The 23,085-nt window shown below is 34.4% G+C and overlaps 1 protein-coding gene across 2 annotated transcripts in view; it reads left to right on the top strand.

Moving 5' to 3' along the window:
* Positions 1–23,085, top strand: part of CSMD3 (CUB and Sushi multiple domains 3) — a 1,257,946-nt gene that overhangs the window by 642,942 nt on the left and 591,919 nt on the right. For both annotated transcript variants that reach the window (XM_047073797.1, XM_047073796.1), the window contains one exon: positions 19,935–20,038. In XM_047073797.1, coding sequence (XP_046929753.1) covers positions 19,935–20,038 — 104 coding nt within the window. The remainder of the gene's footprint in view (positions 1–19,934; positions 20,039–23,085) is intronic.

The raw sequence follows: 23,085 nt of genomic DNA, 5'->3' as shown, positions 1-23,085 counted from the left end.
CAACCTCTTCTAATAGGAAATCTTATCCCTTTCTAGGCAGGTCATTTCATTCTACTGTTTATTTCAAGAATAAGTAGTCAGGGTCTATTTTATGATGTGGCAATGTAATTAAATTGTGAAATATTTTATTCATATACCCAGCACAACATTTAAGTCCATGTTTTTTGTTTAGATCCATTAAAGACCCATTCAGTGCTCCTCCCCATAAACTCTTCAGGCATCAGAATACACCCTGACTTCCACCCGGAACACTAACATCAAAAGCCTTTCCATATTGTCACTGTTCCATCACTGCAGCTAGCCTCTTGCCACTTCGTTTAGCCTGCCCACTTACAGGCACTAGCTCTTTGTGCCAAAGAGTCAGAGCTTTGGGACCTGTGCCAAGCTTCAGTGCCAGGTCTGAGACCTCAGCCAGATATAGAAAGTGTCACTTTCCTGCAGACTGCAGCTGTCTTTTCTGCAAAAAACAGAGTCAAGACAAGGATTTATATGCAAGTGATATTTTAAGGAAGTACACCGAGGAAACTATTAAGAGAGTGGGGGAAGCAGGACTGGAAAAAAGTTAAACAAGGGTGAAATTTCAGGCAAAATCCAAGCTGTAGCTTGATCCTATGTCTGTGTAAATTATACATCAGACTGTTCCAACTCAGTACAAGGGAGCTGGGCTATCTTTCTTCTCCACCCATAACTGTAGGCTAAGGATTACCCAGGCCCTTCAGGGCTCATGAGTGGGCATAACAGTTCCCATAGACTGAAGGAAGCCTCCAGAAGACCTATCTCTAGACATTTAGAGGCAAATGAATGTGGTGATAGAAAACAGATTACAGAAAGGACCAGAAACATTTGCGGGAAATCTGGATGGAGCACTGACAGTATCTGCTACAGTTGAGGAGGAGCTAATGGGAGCCAGCCTCAGGCAACAGTTCAGAACAAATCAAAGCCAAGTGGGTGGTCCTACCAAGTCATGATTCAGAAAGAACCCAGGAGTAAAGTACAGATCTTGGCATAAAGCAATAGGTTGGAAACCAGGGAAAACAACTAGAAGATTCCTCAAGCCTGGAAAAGTGTCTGTGTTTACCATTTGTAGGGTATCCTAACCTTGGAAGTAAGGGAGCTGTCAAAGGCATTGACCTTTATTTTCCCTCCTCATGACTGAGTCATACCTGTACAGCACTTGCCAATGAAATGTGTTGTGTCAAATGGTTTATTTAGTTGAAATTTTTATTTGAAATGAATTAGTGCAGGCGCAATGAATAGTTGTCTATAAATCAATATCATTAAGTAAAAAACAAAAATAAATATTCTGAAATGTAAAATGGGTTATCCTTGGATAGAGGACCTCAGTTAATTTTTTCCTCTTTAATTTTATGCTAACAAAAATTCTGTTAAATTTCAATCATATGTTATATTTTATAATAAAGATGAGTAATAAAGATTAGTAAAGTGAAAAAGAAAGAATAGTTATTAACTAATTGACATTATTGACTACTTCCTGCTTCTTGAAACTCTTTTCCCTTGACTTCTTTATGCTCTGATTTCCTTAATTTTTCCCTTCTCAATCTTTTCCTGGTATTCATCCTTTCTGCCATTTCCTTAAAATTCAGTTTCCTCTATGTCCTGAATTTAAATACTTTTTCATTCTGTATTCTTCTCTTCCTTCACAAGTCTAAGTAAAATGTCCAGTAGATTCAATATAGCTCATTAGTGTGCCTCAAAGTTGATTAACTCTCTCTCATCCAAGTTTTCATTATTTCTCCTATGAATTATCAACCAACTTCCCAACTGTAGAATCTTTCTCTCATTTTGATGCCTATCAACAAATCCGCTGTGAATTTGTATTCCAAAATGAAATGTTATCTCCCTTCTTGGTAGAATATTTAAATAGATCTGTACAGCTTCATGGATGAATGCATCAACAACTTGAACTTCTCTTATAGCTCAAGGCCCATGACCCAACACTTTACACCAGTGCGTTACCAGAACCCTCTAGTTTGGGGGACATACTGCTCTCTATACTTCCCTACTCTGTTTGCACCTCTCTTAACTCCTGACCCAGTTTATTCCTGGCCATTCTTTAGGCCTCAACTCATGTTTCACTGTTCATGGAATCCTTTCCTGTCCTTCCACCTAGATTGACTTAGGATCCTACTCTGCATACTGGTTCACCAGTTGTCATATTATATTGTAATTATCTGTTTGCTCACCTGTTTTCCTTAGTGTCACACTTAGTAACAAAAACCACTTTTGAATCTTTGCATCCTTAACTCCTAATATAATAGCTGTTTTGTAAAAGTTATTCAAATGAATATTTATTGAAAGAACTGATGAAATATTTCTAGGTAAAAATCTCACTGGTTTATTTATATTTGTTAGCTCTTCCTAGGAATTTCTCTGATTCTTCAGAAGAAAAAAAGGAGGCAAAGTATGCAAAATACAAAATAGTTTTATTTAGATTATTTTTTCACTCCTCTTCCCACTGCTAATGGTTGGGCATCCCTAACACTTTAACCTCAATATTATAATGGTTTTTGAGTGATATGCTTAATCAGAACTGTGCTACATGATAATTAAGCTTAAATATTAAATGATTCACATAAATGGTGACAATTTGTATACTTAATGCAGCCAAATAAAGTCTTTTGGGGGTTGGCATAGAAGAAAATAGGAGACTGGACAAAGAAATCCTTAATTAAAAATACCAGGATATACAGACTTAATAAGGATTAGGTTTGGCTTTCAAAGACAGAAACCCCCTCCCCCAACAAGAGAGACTTGAGCAAGATAGGTATGTGGTCTATAACTTCTGATGGCTCTACTCCAGGAATTCCTCAGGGACTTAGGCTAATTACTACTCTACCATTCCAGGGTATGGCCATTGCCCTCAAGTTCCAGTATTGTGTCTCAGGCTTCAACATGGTGTCTCACGCATTTCAGGAAGCAAGTGATAAAAAGGAGGGCAAAGGACAATTGCAAGCTGTTTCTTAAGAAAACTTTCTAGAATCTGTGCTACACACACACACACACACACACACACACACACACACACATTTTTACCATAGTTTAGTAACATGATCATACTCAGCTGCAAAAATGATAGAAAGTATGGTCTTTATTTAGGGTAACTTGGTACCAGCTAGAAACGCTACTGCCATGGAAGATGGGTAATAGGATGTTTGGGAAAGGTATGACATTCTCTGTTACAAAACTGGTATGTTAGGCCCTATTCTAAGCTCTGTTTATGTATCATCTCATTTAATCCTCCCACTAACTGTGTGAAGTAGTTGGTCTAGACATAGTATGTCTATTTTATATGTGTAAAAACAGGTTTAGAGAACTTAAGTGACTTGTCTAAATTTGAAGGGTGAGTGAGTGGCCACACTAAGCAGTACTTACAAGAGTTATGATGGTTGGGTGATAAGATGGTCATGACTATTGCTGCTGTAGCAAATTACCATAAACTTTGTGGCTTAGAACAACACATATTTGTTTCCTTACAGTTCTGTGGGTCAAAAGTTCAGTACAGGTCTCACTGCAATAAGATTAAAATGTCAGCAAGATATGTTTCTTTCTGGACACTCTAGGGAAAAATGTTTCCTATTTATTTGTGTTGTCGGAAGAATTAAATTCCTGTTGATTGTAGGGTCAAGTGCCCTGTTTTTTTGTTTGTTTGTTTGTTTGGTTTGTTTGGTTTTGGGTTTTTTTGTTTGTTGTTTTTTTGTTTTGTTTTGTTTTGTTTTTGGCTGACTCTCAGTTGAGAGACATTCCCAGCTGCCTTCTTCCATCTTCAAATTCAGCAAAGGTAGTCTAGTCCTTCTGATACCACATTTCTCTGTCATACTCTTCTGCCTTCTTCCTCTATTTTGAAGGACTTGTGTGATTAGATTGGGCCCACCTGGGTAATCTAGGATAAATTTTCTATCTCAGAGGCCTTAACTTTAATCACATCTGCAAGTTCCTTTTTAACATGTGAAGTATTTGATTCACAAATTTCCTGGATTAAGGCATGGATCCCATTGGGAGGTCAATATTCTGTCTACCACAGGTGGAATGAGGAAGGGCAAAGAAATCGGGGAGCATAGGGCTTTTAAAGGATGGTGTCTTCATCCAGCAAAAGAGAGCTACTCTAATTAATATTCAAGATGTAGGAAAGTGATAAAGGCAAACTTTGAAATCTTTGAATTATGTCCTACTCTTTTTCTTCCCAGAGAGATCCCTTTACCTATAGACAGATTTAAATTGTTTTAAAATTCTATGAATTTTTAAATTCTATGAAAAAAATTTCAATTGTTTTAAAATTCTATGCCATTCCTATTTCACACCTTTCATTCTCTTTCCCTAGCAGGGGATTATACTAGGATTATAGGAAATAGGGAATAGAAACATTGATGTGCATCTTCAGTTGTTAGTGTACAAAATTGTGGTGTGTATCCAGCTACGGTGGTCATTTTGAGACATAGTATTTCATTCAAGCAAAGAATTCCTTTCCTCCTTCTGAAACTCTTCTAACCATCACGGTCCTTAATGGTGAAAAACACAGGCAGAAAAGAAGGCAGTAAAATAGAAAATAAGTAAAGAAGAATCTTTTGTGTAGGAGAGACATTAAAACGTCTCTAAACTAAACCACATACTTATAGCATCTATTCATTAAAGGGTCAGCCCTTTAAATATCATTCATCTCAAGGAAGAGTTATGGAATGAGCAGTGTTCTTCCATAATAATGAGAAAGGGAGGGATGGTTATGAGTGAGCATGGTAACATCTCTGACAACAACAAATATTTAACAAGTATTTGCTGTTGAATAGCTGGTGTAAATACCTATCTGACCAGCAAATATTGTTGGCAATTTTACATTATAAAAATCACCTATGATATAATGAATTATTAAAACAATATTTCCTTATTTAAGTAAAGTAGTCTTTATTTATAGTTTACTGTAAGCAAGACACTGTACTGGCTTTAAAAGCACTTAACCTGAGTCTACTCATAGTTCTGAGTGTATCTTAATAACTTTTTAAAGAAGCAATAATATGGCACAGTCTTTAAGACCATATCCCTTTTTAATCGCATAAGTTATAACTGTTTAAAATTTGTTTTTCTTGTTACAACCATCATTTTCCTGATGTATGTTTTTGTAAATGAAGGCATGAAGAAGTATAAAGAAACAGAACATAAAATCTCTCTTCTTGGGTAGGTTATATATTTATTCTATGAAGCATTATATTTCTCTTATTCTTAAAACTAATATTTTAATAACTCATTTCTTTGTCACATGCCTTCTAGTTAATTCCATAATTATATGACCAATATTCTAGATTGCATTCTTACTAAAGTTAGGTGCAGCTTCATTTTAAATCTTGAAAACTGAAGCAACACAGTTTGTTTGTTTGTTTATGAGAGGTTGGTATTTCCACTAACAATCATTGACTTTCAGCATTTTCCTTTCCTGAATAGTAAAATAAAAATTATACTGCCTTTCTCATAGGGCCCTTGGAAGGATTATGTGAGATAAGGCATGCCATACACCTAGAACAGAGTCTGGAATAGAGTATATGTTTATAAAATGTTAATAATAACATTCCTACTATTACCACTGCCACCAGTAGTCACACCATCGTCACCCCACCCCACCGTATCCCCAGTGTGCTGAGCATAATGTCTCCACCACCAGTGTTTAAGCTGAGCTTCCTGCTGTGCAGATAACACACGCTCTCACACATTTCAGAACTTGGAATATCCTTGCGGAGACTCCCTGCTGATATTAGTCATCAGAAGCCATCAGCAGATGTTTCTAAGAATTCAGAATAGAAGTCTGCCAAGAGAGACTGAAAAAGGAACTGGAGAGAGCTGCAAGCTTTTGCTGTCTCCCCCTGGAGATATTTTACTGCAGAGTAGAAGGTCATCTTAATGACAACCTCAGAGTTACAAGAATCACAGTTACCATTCTGGGACACCATTTCCTGCCCCAGCTGCCCCGCACCTCAACCAACAGCAGCTGCAGCCGGGTAGTGAGGACAGAGAAGGAGTGCAGTGTTTTTCCTGTGTATCCTGTACTGGTTCTTCTTGGCATTATAGGTTGTTTAGCTTCTGGAAATGTTTAACCAAGGTGAAGGAGAGTCACTTGGATGATCTGATTATCCTCACACAACCAGTCACATTGGATACACATATCATTGAAGTGTAGGATTCTGTGTAATCCCTTTGCTCTGCACTACATATCTTGCTTGAATTTCAGCCCTATCCTGACCTACCAGTACAACCGCTCACATTGGGCAAAGATAGAAGAAAGAAAGCAAAAATTGCAGGTATAGGTAGGATGCGGTGGCTGTCTTTTTTTTTTTTTTTCTTTTTCCTGGGAGGACTTCTTCCATATCCCCTTATAAACTCTCAGTCTGAGTTGATCTTTACCATATATCTACCATATAAGATGTCATGTATCTTAGAGTAGCCAGATAAGCACCAATACTATAAGTGCCAAACTTGTCCTAGGGAAGTCTAACTTTTATTGATTAGAAAGCTGGTCTACAAGAGATTAAAAAACAAAACAAAACAAAGCAAAACAAAACAAAACAAAACTAACTCGCTGCCTTTAGGAAGCTTCCAGCTAGGGATTTAGACAGAAAATAAAAAAGTAAACACAGAAATTAACAGTCACAATTTGAAAGAAACATTCTAAGTGGAATGAAAGGGATTCTGCTTAGAAGTATCAGTAGTGAAGGCCTTTTGGAGCAGGTGAGATTTAAGCCAATCTTGAAGGAAGACAAGTGATTAGCAATGCAAAGAGGAAAGTGTCTGGGGCAGAGTTAAAACTGCTCCCAGGGGTGCCTGGGTGGCTCAGTTGGGCCTTTGCTGTCAGCATGGAGCCTATTTTGGATCCTCTGTTCCCCTCTCTGCCTGTCTCCTGTGACTGCACGCGCACTCTCTCTCTCTCTCTCTCTCTCAGAAATAAACATATAAAAATGAAATAAAAGGAAATGAAATAAAATAAAATGAAATAAAATAAAATAAAATAAAATAAAATAAAATAAAATAAAATAAAATAAAATAAAATAAAATAGGGGCGCCTGGGTGGCGCAGTCGGTTAAGCGTCCGACTTCAGCCAGGTCACGATCTCGCGGTTCGTGAGTTCGAGCCCCGCGTCGGGCTCTGGGCTGATGGCTCAGAGCCTGGAGCATGTTTCCGATTCTGTGTCTCCCTCTCTCTCTGCCCCTCCCCCGTTCATGCTCTGTCTCTCTCTATCCCAAAAATAAATAAACGTTTAAAAAAAAAAAAAAATAAAATAAAATAAAATAATAAAATTTGCTTGCAAAGGTCCATGAAGACCCTGCCATCTCCTAGAATTAAAAAGATGGCAGAGGTCGTGTGGCATGGTGGGTAAGAGGATGATTGAAGAAACAGAGACTGTAGAGCTGAAGAAAGCCCAGATCACACAGGGCATTCTGGGATCCATCCAAAAATATCATGAGGAGAATGACCGAACCAGTTGTTCTCTCACTTCATTCACATATCTCTCAAATGTCATGTTCTTTCCTCCCCTGTCACTGACCACCTCTATCACCCTCCGTCTCCATGCTTTATTTTTCGTTACAGCACTTCATAATACTTATGAGTATTTGAAGATTTTATATGACATCGTATTATCTAATACTTTCCTATCTGTTGTGTATTTCTCCAAAGAAGGGAAGAAAGTCTGTCTCTATCCCCAGCACAAATGGGTTCTAAATAGATAGTTATACAATGAATTAAATAAGTTAAGAGGTTTTAGGTAGAAGACTTACATTATCTGATTTGTGTTTCAATGTAACTTCCAAAATTTAAATTAGAGGCTTATTAATTGAAGTGCAGTTCTCAAAACAGGAAAGAATAATATAACTACCTCTCCTCACTTTTATCCCAGCCACTTCCCACAAAGAATGTTCGTTAGTGGGCCAGGAATCTTTCTCCTTGGATAGCTGTGGCAAGCAATGGATTCAGGGTCAAATAATTCTTGTTCTACCCTAACTTCTTGGGCTTCTACCTAAATTGCTTACTTGGGAAGATAATTTGGGAGGTAAGCAAGATTTTCCATAGATATTAACTAATAAAACTGCATTAATCAAGACTACAAGAAATAAACAAAAGTTCACAACAAAGGCTATGAATTGAGAAGCTAATATCAGGCATGCTTCCTCTTTGGTGTCATATGAAAAAATAATAAGAATAAACTGAGGTCAAGAATTAAAACACATTCTGCGGTTCACTATATATATATATATATATATATATACATATATATATACACACACACATATATATGTATATATACACATATGTATATATATGTATATATATTGTATCTGATTTTTCACTAGCATGTTTGTGTGTCTAATAACTTTGAACGAATATAATTTTTTTTTTCAACGTTTATTTATTTTTGGGGCAGAGAGAGACAGAGCATGAACGGGGGAGGGGCAGAGAGAGAGGGAGACACAGAATCGGAAACAGGCTCCAGGCTCCGAGCCATCAGCCCAGAGCCTGACGCGGGGCTCGAACTCCCGGACCGCGAGATCGTGACCTGGCTGAAGTCGGACGCTCAACCGACTGCGCCACCCAGGCGCCCCATTTATTTTTTTTTATTTTTTTTTTTTGAATATAATTTTTAAATAAAGCTTTAAGTCAAATATCATCTGTAAAAATAGATACAGATAGAGAAATGGAGAGATAGAAATAGCCCTTCTTACAAAATTCATTTTAATGAGCCTCATTTATATTTATTGTCAAAAAATTTTCTGTATGTACAACCTAACATACATTTGTGATGAATATCTTCCTAAAACAAGTAACATTATTTGCAAGTATTTTCTTCAAAATTTATAAGTTGAAGTTGATAATTTATATGCATTATGAAATTTATATCCTCCAGTAGCTAAGCATAAATAAATGACAGAAAAGAACCAACAATTTTGTATGTTGTGTTATAGATTTAATATCTGATGCATTTTTTCATTTTTATGTAGCTTTTTCCCTTCGGTGAAACATTTGTAGTGCCATATTTAATCTGTCATTGTTACATACCAGTAAACCCCTAAAGGGGAAGAACAGTGTAGAGATACAAAAGACAGAAAAAAATAAAACAAAACTGAAGCTTTTATCATTCCATCAATATCTTCCTGCGTCTCCAGACTCCCTCCATCCCCTGTCCCTAAAATATGAGTCCTTGTAAGAACTGAAACTATTAACTGATGCTGGCAGCAAAGTGGAGGAAACTAAAGAATTCCCCAGGCTGGCACTTCTCATTTTTGAATGCTCTAGTCCAGAGTCTTAGAATGTATCTTCTGCAATAAAATATCCAAGTATAATACTACAATGTATAATCTTTCTAGAATATGAGTGATTAATACTTTCCTCTAAAATGAGATTACTTTGAAATGAATACATGTTGGCTTCACATGTATCATATTTAAGACTTTTACATCTTACAATGTTTATCTGGTTCACAAATTTCAAGTATATTTACCTTTGTATATTTATTTTTTACAATGATAAGTAAATTCAGATGAATACTAAATAGTTATTGAACATTAATTTCCCATATACCACATAATACTTATCATATACAATACATATTACAAAAACAGCCAAATTTTAGAATTATTCTAAAATACATTTTTTCAAACAAATGCTCTGCATATTCTGCTTTATTTAAATTAAACTTTATACCCAATACAATTTGATTAAATAGTCCTGTGAAACAGATTTTTGTGTGGGCTTTTGAATAGCACTTTTTTTTCCCTTTAAGTTTGTTATCTTTTTTCAGGAGTCTCTATACCCAACATGGGGCTCGAACTCATGACCTGAAATCAAGTGTCACATGCTCTTCTGACTAAGCCAGCCAGGCGTCACATTGAATAGTGTTTTCATATGTAGAAATAGAGGAAAGGGGAAAAAATACTATAATTATTTTTATTTGGGATAAACAAATCCAGATTGAGTCTATTCTCAACACCTACTTTTATACCAAAGTTTGGGTCTTGATCTAATTCTGCCCTGCTCTTCTTCAAATTCAGATTGTTTCTGCTACCAAAGAGAGCAAATGAAAAGCAATTAGCACCCTGTCAACTCTCTACCCAAAATTCATTGTTTGCTGCTCCACATTTAGAAGATAAAGTTCAAAGTCCTCAACATGATGGGAGCCCTACCTTTAGTCTTCCTTCTCATTGGTTCCTGTTTTACAGTTGGCACTACAGAAACAAGAGTATTTTTTTTCCCATTGTGACATTTTTCATGCTCTCCCCTAGAAAGTTCTTACCCAGTTCTCATCTTTTCTTTACTTTGCACTCCCTGGGGATTTCCTCTTTGAGGAACTCTTTTCACTTTTCTTTCCAGTTGGATTGGATGGTTCTCCTCTCTGCTCCCATGTGATCCTCTGTGTCCATATCCCAAAGCACATAAGATAGGGTATGGTATTTATCTTGTTTGTGTCTTGTCTCCCCAATGGACTGTGATTGCCAAGATCTAGAAGTATATGAAAAAAGAAATGCTTTAATTAGATGTCAAATTGACTATGTAACTTTGCATGCATACCTTAAACTTAAACTTTGTATATTTTATACTTATGCATATATTATGCATTCTGGATTTCCTCATCTGGTAGCAAAAGTACTTATTAATATCAGAGTATTATTGCAATTGTAATTCTGAAACAAACATAATGTAGAAAAAGCTACTTCCAGGAAAGATAAATTTCTAGTAGCATAGAGTTTGCGGAAGGCACTCTTCTCTTTGAATTGTAGTAGGATTTTCAAAAAAAAAGAACTTCATTTTCAAGATCCATGATGAACAGATGTGAACATCTATTTTATGATAATTAGCTTATCACAGCTAATAATAACTGCCATCTATGAGAGTCTATTCTGTATCAAGCACAGTATGTTTTTTACAAACCTTGTTTAAAGTAATGCTTACTTAAACTTAGGAAGTGAATTATGAACACTCTTTTATAGATATCAGAGACTTTCCCCAAATAACATAGCATTCTGTGAGAGAGATGAGATTTAAACTCTAGGCATTGCCTGTACTCTTAGCTGTATAGCCCTGTCCCGCTAATGAGTATAGCTTGGTATTAATATCAAAGCATCATTAATTTTTTTTTAATTTAAACATCATTGAAGATTCATTTGAATGCTATGCTGATTATATTGGTATAAAATGTTTTATACAATGGTCAGCAACTAGAGAAATATTGAGAAATTTCATCAAGTTTCAGATTTATTTTGATGCAAAGACAATGCAGACTTTATCATGGAAGATAAAATAGCTGATACCAATCTATGCTTCCTATACTCTGTTCCCAAGGAATTGACATAATATTTGTTAGCTCTTAGGTTTCAGAAATTATCCCCTCTTGCCATCACTTTTAAGACATGAGGGATATGGCTGACATCAAAGAACATATTTAAAAATTGTGTTATTATACATCAGGTATTTGGCAGACAGACAGTTTCTTCTAAATTGCAGACTTTTACTGTGCAAATGAAAAATACTGTGATGTTTAAGCACATGGTTGTGGTATTAGGCCAACCTGCTTGTGAATTTTGGGAGGATTTTTTTCTATTGGATGCTGCTTCTCTAGGACTTCAGTGTCATTTTTATTGTAACCACTATTGCCTCTACACCTGGATGTTTCTATTGCTTTTGCCACCCTCTCCAGAATAGCTGGGAAAGCTTAGATCTCATGTCTGTACTCTAAATGCATTTAGTGGTAGAGAATATAATATCTAATTTTATTGTGGACTGTGCTGTGCTTCCTACCATGATTTCTAATTCTTTAAATACAAGGTGGATATTTAGGTGCTGAGTGGCCAAACTAATGTGCAAATATACACTACATAAACTCTTAGGATTAAAATAAAGCAATGCATATGTGGTACTGAGCCTAGTGACTCCCACCATATAAATATTTGCTCTTTTTTTTTAATTTCATAGGTAACAGATATAAAGTTTATAATTTAGTGAGAATTCCACATGACTTCATGAGATGCAATAATATAGAAGTTATGGTTTTAAATCTCTATGAATGATACAGAGAATAAAAATTATGAGACATAAGTTATATACCATTTCTGTCAAAGTACTTTATGAAAACCCATGTATTAAGCCTTATAGGAAATGGATCTACTAGGGGTTTAATATTTAATGCTGTTTACAGAGTTCTCACTTTTGGAAAGCAATGTTAAAATGCATGAGATTATTCTTAATCAACTACATGAGTAGCTTAAATGTTTTCAACATAACTCTCAATAGGCAGCACTTTGTAAGCCATTTGGAATCATTACAAATGGAAGTCAAGAGAGTGATTTATTTGGTTAAAAGAAATCAAGACAATTATGATCATTTCTATGTTTTAGGGGCATATTTTACTATCACACCTTTTTTTTTTCAGCAGTCCCATTAGTTAAATGCAACTTTCTCTTCCCACCCACAAATAATTAGGAACAAATAAGAGAGGCAAATGTATGACATTTCTTTCTACAAATATACATGGTATTCTTTTAATTTCCCTACTAAATGTTTCAGCCCTACTACCAACTAAACATGTACAGAATACATTCATGTTGCATTGATGAGTATTTGTTGATTTTTTTATTAACTTTTCATTTCATTTCCTCATTAAAAATAAAGGGATAAAAAATGGCTGTTTGGTCAACTCCATAGTAAAGGAGAATCCAAAAAAAAAAGAATATATTACTTCAGACTTCTGATGGGACTTATTACATTCTGATGTAAACAGAGTTTGTTGTTGTTGTTGTTGTTGTTGTTGTTTTCATATTATTTTTATACCTTCTATTTTTTTTTCTTTTGGAAATATTTCAATGTATTATTTTTGAGTTTTACTATAATGTCTTATTTATATTAATGTCTCTAGTTGAGGCAAAATTAGTTTTTATTTTTTTAATGTATAGATTTTACTACTAAAGGACTATCCTTTAATATTTAAACTAAGTCTACATGAATCGAATTCAAATGAATGTGTTTTACAAATTCAATCAGACTATTCCAGCTTCCCAGTGATTGAGTGTCATTGAAACTCTTCAGGAATTTCAAGTGTCTAAAATTTCAAGTGACAGCTCAGTGGTTAAGTGCTTATCTGAAAGTATATGGACTAGTTAGTAATTAGTTCATCACTTAATTTAAAATGAAGTAGGATTCTCATTGTTACATATATACATCCATGAATCTCAGTTACAATTTAGGCAAAGTAAAATCTGCCATTAAATGGGTGTCCAAATCCTTTAGCACATGATTATACAATAATGACTATCAGGGGTTTGGCATATAATTAGCAATCAAACAATCAGTCATTTATTAGATACCTAATTTGTCTCTAGTAGCCAATTAGGCTTTTAAAGCCATAAAAAGGGGGCATTTCCTAATTTGAAATATGTTGTGAAATGGTTTGGGGTAAAGTGGATCATGGGATTTCTTATTTTGATAGGATGACAGATGAAGTACTCTGAGAGGTCCTCCTACTGAAAAAACAAGGAATGCATTTTTCAGTGCATTTCTGGTTTACAAAAGAAAGTGTGTATATATATATATACACACACACACACACACACACACACACACACACATAGATACCATACAAATACATATAAATACGCATATAAAAATACAAACACACATAATGGCATAATGAAAAGAACATGAGCTGGAATAAAAATAGGAGATGAAATGGTAAGAAAGCTTGGTTTTCTTTGGAGCAGAATGCAATATATCTCTGGAATGAGAAGACTAAGGCCGGGGACTAGTCTCCTTGGATCAATAGGATCAATAGGTAAATAACCTAAACTTGAAATTTAGCAGTTAGTTAAAACCCTCAGAGGATGTAAAAATGGCACCAGCCTGGTAGTAACTCTTGGATCCAATTAGCATAAAATGAATAAAATTATACCCAATTTAGGGCCTCAGGATTCTCAAAGCTTAAACTCAAATAAATATGGTTTTACTATTAAATATAACTAAATACGTAGAAGAAGCAAGCTACTATGAATGAGTCACTAGAAATAACAAACAGAAGTATTTTTGGGAAATGAGGGCATTTGAAAGCCCTCCAGTATATGGCAGAATTTAGGAAGTTACGTGCACGTGCAGGATAAGGCATATGTTCAGAAAAGACCCTAAGCTTTCACCACCGGCTGATCTATCAACTCAGTGTTAAGCAGCAAGTGAAGGTTAAGGCAGAACTGTAAATGGTCTGGCTAAGTACTAAAGGGATGTTCCAGCACTGAGCCCATCCTCAAAGACTGGAGGAGGAGTTGCTATGGTCTGAAAATTTGTGTCCCATCAAAATTCATGTGTTGAAATTTTAATGCCCAATATGATGATATTAGGAGGTGGGTGGGGCTTTGGGAAGTGCTTAGGTCTGCAGGATGGAGCCATCATGAAGGGATCGGTGCTGTTATAATAAAAGATACCTCATCGTTCCTCAGACCTTCTGTCTTACCAGGTTACAGAAGAAAAAAATATTTTTTTCCATGTATGAGGAAGCTTAGTCTCACCAGATGCTGAATCTGCCAACATCTTGATCATAGACTTCCAGCATCAAGAACTGTGATAAATAAATTTCTGTTGTTTATAAGCTATCCAGCATATGGTATTTTGTTAAAACAGCCCAAACATACTAAAATTATTATTTTTAAGGCACCTGTATTTAAAAACTTCCAGGCAAAATATTTATGAATACAAGTTAAGCTTTCAACAATCAAGAACAGCAAACCCTGGAGAAGAGAGAGAAACTGATTTCCAAAATTACTGCATTATAATACTCAAATATCCAGTTTTCAGCAACAACAGAATAATCACAAAGCATACAAACAAGCAGGAAAGTATGACCACTCAAAGGAACAAAATAAATTGACAGGAACTGTCCCTAAAGAAGTTCCATCACTGAACTTATTAAACAAAGATTTATAATAACTACATTAATTCTGCTCAAAGAGCATGGACAAAGAATTAAAGGGAACCACAAAATGATATATGAATAAAATGAGAATATCAATAAGGAGATAGACATTATAAAAAGAATTCAAATAGAAATATTGAGACTTTACAATAAAATAACTGAAATAAAAGACTAGAAGTTCAATAGCAGATTTGATTAGGTAGAAGACAGAGTTAGTAAACTTGAAGATAAGACAATTGAAATTACCAAGTCTGAAGAATAAAAGGAAAATAATTAAAAAAGAATGAAAACAAAATGAAAGGACATAAGAAACCTGTAGGATATGAACAAGTAGGCCAACAAATATATTAAAAAAGGCCTAAAAGGAGAAGATAGAGAAAGGTACACAAGGAATATTTCAAGAAATAATGGTCAAAATTTCCCCAAATTTGAGAAATACATAAATCAACACAACCAAGAAGCTCAACAAACTCCAAGATAAACTCCAAGAGTTCCATAGCTGGACACATCATAATCAAATTGCTGAAAGGTATAGACACAGAAAATCTTAAAAGCATTAGGAAAGAAGTCACTGATCATGTGCAAGAAATACTAAATATATTAACAGGTGATTTTTAATAAGAAAAAGACATGTAATTCAGAAAGCAGTAGGATGACATATTCACAGGGTGAAAGAACAGAGAGGTCAAGCAGGAATTTTATAGCTGTCAAAACTGTCCTTGAAGATTGAAGGTGAAATCAAGATATTCCCAGATAAATAAAAGCTAAAGAACTCAGAAATAAGTCCTCACATCTATGATCAATTAATTTGACATAGGTACCAAGACCATTCAATGAGGAAAGAATTATTGCTTCAACAAATGGTGCTGGAAACATTGAATAGCCACATATAAAATAATGAAATTGGATCTTTACTTGGACTATATAGAAAATTAACTCAAAATAGATCAAAGACCTCTGTTTAAAGACTTAAACTATAAAATTCCTAGAAGGAAACAGACAGGAAAATTTGCCAAATAGATTTGACAATGTTTCCTTAAATTTGACGCTAAAAGCATAATCAACAAAACAACAAAAGATAAATTGTATTTTGTTACATTAAAAACTTTTGGGCATCAAAGAACACTATCATAAAAGTGAAAAGGCATGCACACAATGGGAGAAATTATTTTTAAATTATAACTGTTAAGAAACTAATGTTGAGAATGTATAAAGAGGTTTTACAACTCAGCAACAATAAAACAACCTAATTAAAATGGGTAAAAAACTTGAATAGCCAGTTCCCCAAAGAAGATATACAAATGGCCAATAAATACGTGAAAAGATGTTGAACATCATTAATTATTAGATAAATGCAACCAAGCCACAAGTACATGCTGCTTCACACCTACTGGGATGACTATAATCAAAAGAAAAATTAACAACTAGTGAGAACGTGGAAAAATTGGAACTCTTGTGTGTGTGCTGGTGGGAATTTAAAATGTGCGACTGAGAAACAGTTTGGCAGATTCTCAAAAAAACTAAACATAGAATTAATATATGACCCAGAATTCCACTCCTAAGGATATACCCCAAATAATTGAAAACAAAGATTCAATATTTACTCGTGTACCAATCTTCATAGCATCAGTGAATTCACTAATTCACAATTAGCAAAAGATAGACATATCCCAAGTGTCAGTGAACAGAGTAATGGTCAAAAAAAAAAAAAAAAAGAAAAACTATTTACATATGATAGAATATTATTCAGCTATAAGAAAGAAACAAATTTGCTACAATATGGATGAATGTCCAAGACCTTATGCTAAGTGAAATAAACCAGATACAGAAAGACAAATATTGTGTAATGCTACTTACAAAAAATACTTCTAATGGGCAAATTTGTAGAGACAGAAAGTATGTCAGAAGTTGACAGGGGCTGGGGAAAAGGGAAAATGGTTGAAAATTGGTGTGATAAAAAACCTTTGGAAACAGACGGTGGTAATGGTTGCACAACATTATGAACATAATGTCACCAAAATGTACTCTTAAAAAAATGGTTAAAAGCACAAATTTTCTTTTATATATATTATCATAATAAAAAATAATAAACAAAAATAGAGAAAACACATTTAAATAGTATTAGAAATAGAACAGGACAAAAGTACGGGCTTAGCATAGACAGAAAGTAAATAACCATAGGAAAGTGAATTTGAAAATTTTCTCAGTATTGAAATGTTTCTGGGAAAAATTAAACTTAGTTAAATTGACTCAAGGTGGAAACAAAAAAAAAGAAAAACCCTGAAAGCCTGAATAATTCTAAAACCAAAAAATAATTAGGCCATCAGCAAAAGGTTAACTACTATTCCCCCCAAAGAGGCTTAGATTTGTGTATAGGATAGTTCTACTCAACATTCTAAAAGTCAATTATTTTCAAACTTAGAGAAGCTCTTCCATAATAGAAATGAAAGTGTACATGTCACTTTATTTGATGATATCAGTAAAATTTTGATACTCAACTAGAAAGTAAAATCAGAGAATAAAACCTCCTTGCCTTCACAAAGTATATTTACCTCAATAATATTCTTAATGGTGAAACATTAGAAGCGCGCCCTTTCAGATGAGGTACATTTTAATGAGACCAACTATAGCCTATTCTATCCGACATTGTACCAGAGATTGAAGGCAGTTCAGATAAAAGAAACAAAGAATAAACAAGAATCAAAATTGTTGCTTACAGAAGACATGCTTGTTATATACAAAACAAAAAAATAATTTACAAGTAATAAACAACAGGGAAAAGTAATAAAGTCTTATCAAGTTGCCTAAATATGAGCTCAGTGAAGAAAAGTATTTCTATATACAAACAACAAATGTTTTGTATATTTTTATATACAAAATAACAAAAGATGTTTTCAAAATGTGTATAGAAAAATGGAGTATGTGACTCATAAGATAGAGTCTTATTGTATAGTAAAAACAGTTAAGCCAATTTATGTTGCTTCCGGGACATGCAAACTGACTGAAAGAATAGAATCTGGAGCTCCCAAACCAACACCCTCATATGTAGACTCTTGATATATGTCAGAGTCTGCCATGCAGATCACTGGGGAAAAGAGGTCTATTTATTCAATTAAAATTATTAAGACAACTGTTTTTCATTTTGGAGTTAAAAAATGAAGGTAATGCTGTGCTGGTTTTCTATTATTATTGCATATGTACCTACTTCATACTTTTTATAGAAGTTAGTTTCCCCAAAATAAAGATTTGAAGAAAACATCTTTGTGACATTGGATCATGGGGAATGCAAAAATACTACTTATAAAATAAGAGATTAAAATTCCTACTGTAGTAAATTAGTAATTTCTTCTTATCCTCATATGCTCACTTCAGTGTGTCTTAAATATTGTTCTTTTCTACATGTGCTATAAAGGAAACATGTTAGGAATCACTGACATAAGGAATTACCGCAATCAATAACAAGCAGTTCAAGTGAAAATAGCCAAAATACAAAGAGTCATGTCACAGAAAAGGAAACATAAATGATAAATATATAAAAATGTATACAATTTAATTACTAATGAATAAAACACAAAAGATCACTTTTAAATTCTCTAGATTGATAGAAATAATGTAACTTTAATGTACATGAATTGTGAGCATTTAAATTGGTAAAATAATTTTGAAAAACCTTATGGTACAGTATTATGAAATTGAATTTTTGCTTTGTTATTATCCAGAAATTACACTTCTAAGCATATAACCTAGAAATAGATTTTGAACCAGAAATTGTTTAATAGTGTTCATAACCATGTCTGCTTATAATAGCAAAAAAAATGAAAAGCAACCTAAATCTCTCTTGACAGGCAATTATTAATTGAGAATATTCATATGTAACTCAGTGGACAGCAGGAAGCACTCAGGGAAACATATTTTTTTTTTAACTACAGCCATGTAAAATGTATAATTCAATGTTTTTATATATTCTAGATTTGAACAAAACAATTGCTTTAGTCAATGCTAATATAAAATCATTTAAAAAATCAAGAGATAGGCATAATCAAAAAACTTTTTGTTATAAAGTTTAAAAAAACAATATAAAATCTCTCGTTTTTTAGAATTTCCTTTTAGGATACCAAAGTAACAAATAGTTATGAAAATTATTAGAGAGATGTCTTTTTCATTTATTCTTTAGTAAAATTGGTAACCTTGGGCATTCATCTTTTTAATCTGGTAATGAATAATATTTTATTATTAATTATTTCTTCCTCAAGGCATGATTGTATATAGGACGGTATTTAAGTAATTTCTTCCTGCACTTATTCTTAATTGTTATTATTTAATATTATATTAGGTTCCTGATTTAAGAATTGCAATTTTATTAAACACGAATTTTTGTATAGATGTGTAAACAATGTATGAATGCATGAGTATATTTTAGTAAAAAGTAACAACTAAATTACTTGTTGTGGTATAATTTGCTCCCAGTTTTGTTAGAATGTCGTAATGTATTTGAGGGATTCTGTTACCAAAGGATACACAAAAATAAATCTGATACCTTTAAATCTGGTGATCTAGATTCAAATTTAGCTCTAACATTTTTTAAGCTTTACTATTTAATGGAAATAGCACACTCTGTGTTTTTTCATGTTAGCTTTATAAAAATATATGCAAATGTATGGAAAACCACTCTCCACCTACATGTACTTTTTATAAAGCCTTCTCAAAGTAGATTTGCATTAATCATGCTTCAAATAAGAATGTTCTATAAACAGAAGCCATGCCATTCCATTGAAAAATTATTACAGAAGGTACAATACAGCAAATAAAAATCATGGAAATTGTAATGACTAAACTTTAGGAAGAGTCTAACATGATTAACTGCCATGATAATAATTTTTTATGGATACATATAGTAAGTCTAATACGCATTTTAAATGTCCTTTTGTCATTGCTTTCTGTTTTTATTAAATAGTGCAACATTTTTGAAAGATTTGTTTCTGTTTATTTCTAGGTTATACAGATAAATTTTGAAGAATTCGATCTGGAGATTGGCTATGATACCCTGACAATTGGTGATGGGGGCGAAGTTGGAGACCCCAGGACAGTGCTCCAAGTGTAAGTACTCAACATTTCATTGTTGACTTTGCCTATCAGGTCCTTATTAAATTTTACCCTTTTTTGGTCCCTACCACTGCTAACGACAGAAGAAGCATAGTAACTTGGTTATTATAATCAACCTATGTATAGTATTTTTATTAGTTCTTCTTGAGTGAGGTTTAAGGTACCTGATTGAAACCAATTTTTTTTTTTTTTTTTTTTAGAATTCATTGCCAGACAGTGACCTGTAAGAAATGGAGGCTTATAGTAAAATTGCAGAAGTAGTTGATTAGACCTTATTTTGGAAAATATCCTTGCCACTACTGAACTTAAAAATGAATTGAAAAATAAGTATAAAATGGATCCCAGAGGACTCTGATACTGGTACTGAAGACTGATGTATGCTGTTCTTATTAGCCATAAAAACATACCTAGCCATTGAGATTTAAGTTTAGAGTTTTACAGTGGTTTAACACTTGAAGTAGTTAGCAATAAACCACTCTCAGAGTTGAAATAGGTAAAATAGACCAAATATGGTTCTTAATCTGGGCTAAAATAATGATCATATATTGAAACAAAGGAAACGTTACGAACTTACTTATTGCCCAATCCTTAGGCTTTTCATTATAATAATCTACCTCTGATAGTGGCATGAAAAATGTTGGAGCTGGGGGAGCATGTTTTCTCTTCTGTGAACCTCAAAATCTTAGGGTACACTTTCTCTCAGAATTCCTTTCATAACTGTTGATTTTCAGTTCAGGCTTTACCAACCCAATGGATTTCCCTACACCATCAAATCAAAGTTCACACTGAGTATTTCATCTCCAGTGGGAATAAAAATTAAAGCTTCATTCTGTGAGCATTACCTTTTAGACTGTTCAATCAATAAAGCTAAATTGGTCCCCAATGACGGAGAGCTAGGAGAGAGAAAGAAAAAAAAATGCATCATGTTTAAGTAACCCTAAGACTGCGAGACTAACGTGTGTGAATGCGCCCGCGCGCGCACAGACACACATTATTAAGATGCAGATCTTTTTGTAATGATATATATCTAATGTTTTTACAAAACTCAAAAGAAATAGGGCAATAACTTTACTGTACATGTTTACATACCGAGAGGAAAAAAAAAAAAAACCACACACACAACTCTTATTTTAAATATAGTCATACATTATCTTAAAAAAAAAAAAAAGAACTCTTCTTGGGGCGCCTGGGTGGCTCAGTCAGTTAAGCGACCAACTTGTCTCAAGTCATGATCTTGCAGTTCGTGAGTTCGAGCTCCATGTCAGGCTTTGTGCTGACAACTCAGAGCCTGCAGACTGCTTCAGGGTCTGGGTCTCCCTCTCTGTCTGCCCTTCCCCTGCTCTCATTCTGTCTCTGGCTCTCTCAAAAATAAATGAACATTAAATAAATACACATTAACTCCTCCTTAATCAAAAGAACTTCTGTATAAATCCAGAACCCTATTCTAGGTGGTGGAAGGAGAGAGGGTTACACCTTTGTTTCCTGACCCCTCCATGTGAACATGCTTCTCCTACCTTCATATACTCCACTGCTGCCTCTGCCACACTCCTTAATTCCTTAATTTTCTGCAAACCTACTTTTTAGAGAAATTTGAACCCACTCTGATTTGACCTCAGTTGCCTCAAAAAAGAAAAAAAAAAACCTAAAATTGTTAGTGGTTTTGCTGTCCGTTTCAAAATTCTCCCTGTCAAGGGTGCATGATGTCCTTATTTCCTTTTACATTGGAAGACAGGGGTGGAGCTATTTTAAAATGAATTTTAAAAGTCCTGTATTGAATGAATCAAATATCAGATGAAATATGAAGCATGGGATAATTAAGTGGGAAAAAAAAAGGCTTAGAATTGGATTTTGGAAGAAGGCAATCCCAAAATTAGCTGGACAACAAAAAACCCTGTAGAGGACAAATGTGCGGAAGGGAAGTGCCTTTATAATTCAAGTAAAGAGTCCAATGCAGTTAGCTGTATGTTACAGACTAAGATAAGTTTCCTTCTGCTGCTAGTAGGAAAAAGAAGAAAAGGTTACACTGTTTCCTCTTCTCACATTCCTGTCAGAGTTGGAATTAGATCAGAAGCTCCTTTGAACTCTAAGACTCTATAATCATAGAACTTACTGGATTTGTATCCACCAGAGAAGCTGATATAAATTTGAGTGAACCTGAAGCATATTTCTCAAGGAAATTAGCTTTCCCAACTTTAGGACCACCCATTTGGGCATTTGCAGGGCCCAGAGTAAGAATGCAATTGCAAACTCACATATCAAATGTCTAAATATTAAAAGGTATAAATCAAGCTACTTGCCTTAAATACAATATATTCCATCCTCCTACCTTGATAAATACACTTTGGAATTGTGTGATTTTCCTTGCTGGGACATGAAGTCATGGGCAATTACGGTCCTAGCCCCAGCCAGTAGCTGCCACTGACTCTGACCAACGTCAGCTCCATCCTTCACCATGCATGTGGACTCCTCAGCCTAAACATGCAAACTACCCACACCTGCCTGAAAACACTGCCCACTATGCCAAGGGATGCACATATGGGTCCTGTAATCTGGCCCTGGGAATAACATACCTGGGAAAAAGGCCCATGCAAGTACAGGTAGCGGGAAATCCGGGTACCAGGTGCCAGTGAGTTGTAGAACAGTACTTGTCAAACAAACTGTAAGACAGAAGATTTGTTTTTATTCTTATCCATCTTGAACTGATACTTTTGCAAAGTGAAAGAAAAATAAATTTCTCGAAAAATGAAATAAAAACACATATAAGTACAATCCCATTATTTTCTATGGCAAAATTCACCACACAAAATTACTCTTTGAAATTACTCTAGAAGTTTGAAAGACTTACTTCCAATTTCTGTTCTAATGACACCATGGGCTGGCAACTGGTCTAGGATCTGGAAGGAGAAATGGGGGAGGGATGCAGGTACCAGGCAGACACATCCCTGGGTGATAGTTAAGGAAAGCTCAGAAGACGACCCTCCGTGGGGAAGGGATCAGGAAAGAGGCTGTCTTGTTCACATTTAAAAGTAGCATTACACATG

Source organism: Lynx rufus, unplaced genomic scaffold (genome assembly GCF_022079265.1).
Source record: "Lynx rufus isolate CCGP_SWC_20201006 ecotype Redwood Valley unplaced genomic scaffold, mLynRuf1.p SCAF_12, whole genome shotgun sequence".
In the NCBI taxonomy this organism is placed as follows: domain Eukaryota; kingdom Metazoa; phylum Chordata; class Mammalia; order Carnivora; family Felidae; genus Lynx; species Lynx rufus.
This window is presented reverse-complemented; position numbering and strand designations above follow the sequence as displayed.